This window comes from Cebus imitator, unplaced genomic scaffold, assembly GCF_001604975.1.
Source record: "Cebus imitator isolate Cc_AM_T3 unplaced genomic scaffold, Cebus_imitator-1.0 Scaffold189, whole genome shotgun sequence".
NCBI classification, from domain to species: domain Eukaryota; kingdom Metazoa; phylum Chordata; class Mammalia; order Primates; family Cebidae; genus Cebus; species Cebus imitator.
This window is the reverse complement of record NW_016107504.1, coordinates 3117220-3123611: the sequence shown is the minus strand read 5'-3', so window position 1 is coordinate 3123611 and position 6392 is coordinate 3117220. Positions and strand designations below refer to the sequence as shown.

At 48.1% G+C, this 6392-nt stretch overlaps 1 protein-coding gene across 1 annotated transcript; it reads left to right on the top strand.

The window, feature by feature from the left end:
• The first annotated feature begins 819 nt into the window (after nt 1-819).
• On the top strand, nt 820-2302 carry KCNE5 (potassium voltage-gated channel subfamily E regulatory subunit 5). The gene is made up of 2 exons (XM_037744963.1): nt 820-1533; nt 1686-2302. Exon 1 carries the CDS (start codon nt 986-988, stop codon nt 1412-1414), a length of 429 nt encoding a protein of 142 aa, XP_037600891.1. The 5' UTR covers nt 820-985; the 3' UTR covers nt 1415-1533; nt 1686-2302.
• Nucleotides 2303-6392: the final 4090 nt, after the last annotated feature.

Genomic DNA, 6392 nt, shown 5'->3' with positions numbered 1-6392 from the left:
AAATGTGCATGCTACTCTTATTGGAAGAAGTTGGTTTCGCTTCTGGGAAGATGGCTTACCCAAGGGAAACAGGGTCCCATTATGAATAGTACATTCATATGCTAAGATGTGTGGACCTTTCAAAAAGTGTCATAGGACATCAGAGCAGGGGTGCATCCAAGAAGTCTGTTATATCACCAGAAACAATTTTGGATAACCAGGGAGTTCTACTTCTGCCTTGGCCTTCTAGCAAGTGCCTGAGCATTCAGTCACCAAATTCAGCCTGTGCATCTTCTGAGTAAGATGCTCTTCTCCCACAGGGTAGGAGGGGTGTGGGAAAGGGAGCGGGGGAAAAAGGAACGGAATGAGGACTGGAAAGGTAGGCCAGGGTCCTTGTATATGGGTGTAACTTCCATAAGATGTGGACAAGGGGGTCTCCGCTGCGGAAAGGCATCTGCCGTCTCCCTTGAGCACCCCAAGGCAGAGCTGCCTTAGGGGGCCAAATGCTGTATCTGGGCCAAAGCCTGGCCTGCAGGGCAGGTGGCCAGAACTTGGAAGGAATTCTCTTCCGCAGCCCAGGGTCCAGGCTTGGCCCCAGCAAGCTGCCCTGCCAGCCTCTGCTGCCTGGGGCCTCGCGCATTCCGAGCCCCCGCCCCCTCCACCCGTCTGCCGGTCTCGCCCCCACTCTTGTCCCCTTCTCCTCCCCCCCCACCCCCCGCCAGCTGTCCCCTTTCCCTGGAGCAGCGAGACAGCCAGAGCCTGGGAAGAGGCGGCCGCGGGCTGGAGGGGGCGTGGTGGGGACGGGAGGAGGGGCGGGAGTGAGGGAATAAGGAGGCCCCGCGGTCGGCGCCCCCAGCCACTGCGCGCCCGCCGGAGAGCTGGGTGCCACCGCCGTCGCCACCGCTGAGCCCTGCCCGCCGGCCGGCCCGCTCGCTAGCTCGCTTCCCCTCGCCCAGGGGGAAAGGTCAGCAGCGTCCTGGAGCCTCCGTGTCACTCCCCGAAAGCCATGAACTGCAGCGAGAGCCAGCGGCTGCGAACCCTTCTGAGCCGCCTGTTGCTCGAGCTGCACCATCGGGGTAACGCCAGCGGCCTGGGCGCTGGCCCTGGTCCCAGCATGGGCATGGGGGTCGTGCCTGACCCTTTCGTGGGCCGCGAGGTGACCAGCGCCAAGAGCGACGACGCCTATCTCTACATCCTGCTCATCATGATCTTCTACGCCTGCTTGGCCGGAGGCCTCATCCTGGCCTACACCCGCTCCCGTAAGCTCGTCGAGGCCAAGGACGAGCCGTCCCAGGCTTGCGCCGAGCACGAATGGGCCCCGGGAGGCGCCCCAGCCGCCGACGCCGAGACTGCTGCGGGCTCCCTGGCCGAGGGCCGCCACCAGCTTGCCCCAGGGGGGCTGCCTGCCCTCGCCCAGGGCGCTGAGCGGGTCTAGAACCACAACCACAGGTTGCTGGTTTGCGCCCTCCTCAACTCGCTCATCCCTGGGCGCGGCTTCCGCCTTCCACCCAGCACTCTTTTCCAGGGTTTGCCTCACCTGAGGCCCAGATAATGGTGAGAGGCCAGGAGACCTTGTCTGGAAGGCCCTGGAAGGAGAAGCACCACCTTACCCATTCCTGGCCAGTTTCTCCCTCTTCACCCCCGCGCCTCCACCCCCACCCCACACTCCCAAGTGCACTAAACTGCCTCTGCTCTCTTGTCTTCAGACAGCCCTGACAGCATACTCCAGCCCTCTGGGAACTGAATCCAACACGTCCAACACTTGGCATTGAACTGAAGCAATGCATTCTATCAGAACTCTGGGCCGTCTAACTGGCAGCTGCTCCAGGGACTGCCAGGGACTGCTCACTGCAGAGCCAACGGGCTTGCCAGGCCGACTGCAGCGGCTCCAGCTCCCAGTTGCCTTAGGGACAGAGACAAAGAAAAAGAAGAGACCTCAGATATCTTTCCCCTCTCTCTCTCTTTCAGCAGGGAGCTAGCAGGACACTAGGACCAGTCTGTGGGATAGAATGGACTTAATGGGGGACTGGTCGGGGAGGAGTGTTCAACGGTGAGGGAAAAGATCTCTGACTCCAACTGTATGGTTTTCTTGCCTCCCCAGTTTTCATCCCAGTGGTAACTTGCCTGATTTTTGGTAACTCTGCCATCTTCTGCTGACGGTTATCATTACTGGGTGGATTACCCCAATACTTCAAATGCCTCTCTGTATTGATTCAGTTGTTATTGCAGTGTCTGCTTCATCCATGGAACTTGATGCTCAGATGTGCCCTGCTCTGTAACCCTGGGGAATGTCAGAGGCAGGTAATAAACGTTGTTTAAACAACAGCGCAAGACTCTTCTCTCAAAAGATTCCAGCCTTAAGACCCAGTACCATATGGAGAAGGAATCCTTTTTCTTTTGCTTTTGGAAATGATGTTTGGATTTGGGGCTTGGGTGGTTGTGATATTTATACCTATATATCCACTTCCAATTTGATATGTGTGATTGTGGGTGAAGAAAATGTTTATATGGCTAACTGGGTTGTTTTTTCAAGTGTTTCAAAAGTTATACCTACTTTATTACTTAACGTTCCTATTTTCTTAATTCTGAAGCCCTTTCAAATATCACAATGCGGTTTTTCAGCATGCACTTAAAAAAAAAAACCTTTCAGGCCAATTAGTTTTAGCTATTATAAAATCTAATTTTTAGAAGCCACCTTAATAACTGTTTTTGTTTTACTTTTTTTTGAGACAGAGTCTCGCTCTGTCACCCAGACTGGAGTACAGTGGCACAGTTAAGGCTCACTGATGGCTCTGCCTCCTGGGTTCAAGCGATTCTTGTGCCAAGTAGCCTCCTGAGTAGCTGGGATTACAGATGTGCACCACCATGCCCAACTAATTTTTGTATTTTTAGTAGAGATGGGGTTTCACCATGTTGGCCAGGAGGGTCTCAAACTCCTGATCTCAAGTGACCTGCCTGCTTTGGCCTCCCATAGTGCTGGGATTACAGGCGTGAGCCACTGCGCCCAGCCTATAACTTTTTTAAAGTGGCTTATTAAAAGACAAGGAAGCCACCAAACAGTGCAAATCTTAAGTCAAAGAGAAAATGCTTGAACTGAGCCATCTTAACCAATGATGGGTAAAGTTAGAGGTGTGTGTTGTATTGATTTATTCTCGTGGTCTCAAGAAGGTTGTCGGAAACTTTCCTCCTTACAGCTGAAATACTTGTCTGATGATGGCTCTTTTGGCTTCATCAACCACACATAAAATCACCTCAAAGTAAGCCAATTTGCTTAAATATAGCTGGGTTCTCTGATAATGATAGCAGCATAAAGATATTACCAGTTACTTAAGTGTATTGATAACACACAAACCTCATTCAAGGCATTGGGTCTGACCTTCCAGTCCATCTAGCATTTTATTGAAACTATTAATAGGTTAAATGAACTTACCTTTATTTCCAGGATTCACTCCTTGAAGCTATACTGGCCTTGCCCCATGGGCTCCTCTCCGGTCCTCGTTCCAGCCATAAGGTCACCCTTGAAAGTGGGGGCCAGGAATTGGGCAGCAGTCCAAGACGATGACAGAAAGAGAGGGGAAGCTGTGAGAGCCATTTTAGCCAGGCAGGGAGGCTTGGGGAGGATGTGGAGGGAGGGCACAATATACAGCAATGCTGAGGACATGTGATGGGGCAGTCTTCAGTCCTGTGTTCTAAGTCAAACGATGTCACTCATTTATCTGGCATAATGGTGACTCAAGGTTATTATTATTCATTTTTTAAATTGAGACTGAGTCTTGCTCTGTTGGCTGAAGTGCAGTGGCACCATCTCAGCTCACTGCAACCTCTGCCTCTCAGGTTCAAGTGATCCTCTTGCCCCAGCCTCCTGAGTAGCAGGGACTATGGGCGGTGCCACCATGCCTGGCTAATTTTTCTCTTTTTTTGTATTTTTAGTAGAGATAGGGTTTCACCATGTTGGCCAGGCTGGTCTCGAACTTCTGACCTCAAGTGATCTGCCCATTTCAGTCTCCCAAAGTGCTGGGATTACAGGCATGAGCTACCACACCCAGTCTCAAAGTTATTTTGATAATGAAGCATAAGCACTGCTTCGGGTGTTGAAATTTTGTAAATACATTTGTACCATTTCCCCATAGACATTTAAAAGAATATATTTCCAAAATAAAGGAAGCTGGGAGCAGTTGGGACCGTGTCCATAATATATATTAATGTGCCAGCTGTGAAAGACAAATCCTATGGAAAATGTTCCTGTTTTTAAAAACATTTTATCCTTTTTATGATGATTTAGGCTACCCAGGAAGAACATGTAGCGAGAGTAGCTATGGAAGCCTCCTTGTGAGAAAAGTGAAATGGGCTGGGAAGAATGATTTGCTTTACTTCCCAGTTGCTTTTTTCAAATACTTTCAGACTTTCAACCGTGTCCCAGATAATGAAGTTTTTCAGAAGTCTGAACACTCAACTTGCTACCAGACAGTGGGGGTGTTAACAGCATTGAAGTGATCATATTTTGGTTAGCAAAAGATAGGGAGAAGAAAGAAAAACTAGGTGCTTGGCCAACCCCCAGTTTTGATAATGTATCCCTGAATAGCAATAGCTGACTATCCAAATTGGGGAAATGTTATCCTTGTCTTTAATGTGATTTTAAAGATGTTAAACATTCTAATAAATGAGAATGATTCTTTTTTCACTCCACCAAGCAGTCTATTTCTCCTCTCTGCACAACCAGGTCCTGTTTCAGTTCAGGTTCAGATCTTCACTTCACAATAATAATGAAGCTAACTTGAGGCTTTCTACAAAGATGAACTAGGGGATGTTTTGAGTTTCAATGTCTGGAAGTGTTCATCAACAGTGCAAAAAGAAATGAAAGCTTTTCTTCTATTATAGACACAATTCTGTGTTGTCTATTTTACTTTTCTTGAAGGATACAAATGGGGTCTTTTGTTTGTTTGTAGTTACCATCTTCTCCTTTTCGATTTGCCATTGCTTTTATAAACCCAAGATCTGCACAACAACAAAAAGGTCTGAGCTGCGTTCCGAACAATCTTGCCTGCCAGCTGAAACAAATACACCATGATGTAGCGCGAGCATAGGACCAGAAATCAGGAGAACTGGAGTCCAGCTCAGGCTTTGCCAATTAACAAGCTTTGTTTCTCAGAGTGAGCTGCTTAACCTCTCGGGGCCCCAGTCTCTGCAGCTGTGGGGATTTGAGGATCAAGTGAGATAATATATGGGAAAAGGCTAGTAGAGGTATAGCAGGTATAGAAGGTGCGAGATCTATGCTTTCCTTTCCCTTTTTGGAGGAGTGCCCTTGGCATTTGGGTGGGGGTAGTGGGAGGAAGAGAAAATTTTCCACTATGTAGTTTCTACAGTTAATGCTCAAGAAGAGGATTGCTAATAGCCACTGGTTCCTAGATTTTCGAGCTTATCTCCCCCATTCTCAGATTCTTGGCTGACTAGGACACTACATAACTGTCTCACCAACCTACTCTACTTCCTTTTACCTGCAGGCACATCATGCTCTTTTTAAAAAAAAGTATGAACAGTAACACTTTATTTACAATGGTCTGCCAGGACTGGGGTCTAGACTTTTGAAGTCAAGAGTCCACAGGGATTGGCAGTGAGCATGAGAGAAAAAAATGAAGGGTAAGAATCAGAGGCATTGGGCTTCATAAAGGAGGTAGGAAGAAGAGTGAACTAGAATGTTCCGTGAAGGTAAGAGAGTATGATTGGGGATCACCAAAGATGAATAGATTAGATTGGTCAATAGCCTGCCTAGATCAACTTGACCTTTCCATCAAAAATGGCATTGGGAGAAGATGTTGGATGAGAAGTCACTTTTCAGTCCTTTGGTTCCTACTTAACATAACCTATAGGTTGTCCAGGAAGACAAATAATATGATTAAGCCAACTCCTCTTTCAGTGCTAGGCCTCACAGCATGGGACCAGGTGGCCCCAACCAGTCCCCCATCTGCTATGTTTTGAAAGAGGACAGAGTCATGGTCAAAGCTGTGGCCTGTGCCTCTTCCTCTGGAGAGGGTGCAGCCAGAGCAGACAGGGAGATACCTCAGATACATTTTAAAAATTGTAGTAAAATACACATTATGTAATATTTATCCACATAGCCATTTTAAAAAGTGTACAGCTCAGTAGAACTACATTGACTTTCTTTTGCCACAACACCATTTTCAGTCAGAGAAAAAGGAGAGCAGCTAAATTCCCTTAAATAGAAGAGGTATACTTAAATCATTGCTTCAGATGGCACCCCTTCCATGGATATTCACATTTCATAACAGATCACTTAGGACAGTGTAAAGGTAGAACCCCAAGAAACTCCAGTTGTGGGGTTCAGCGGAATCTGGAAGGAGATATACTTTGAAATGTTCACAGATGTCAGGCAGAGTACAGAGGTTGGTGTGCTG

What these genes read in the sequence shown, in the direction of transcription:
- KCNE5 (XM_037744963.1), top strand. Translation starts at nt 986, where the DNA reads ATGAACTGCAGCGAGAGCCAGCGGCTGCGAACCCTTCTGAGCCGCCTG.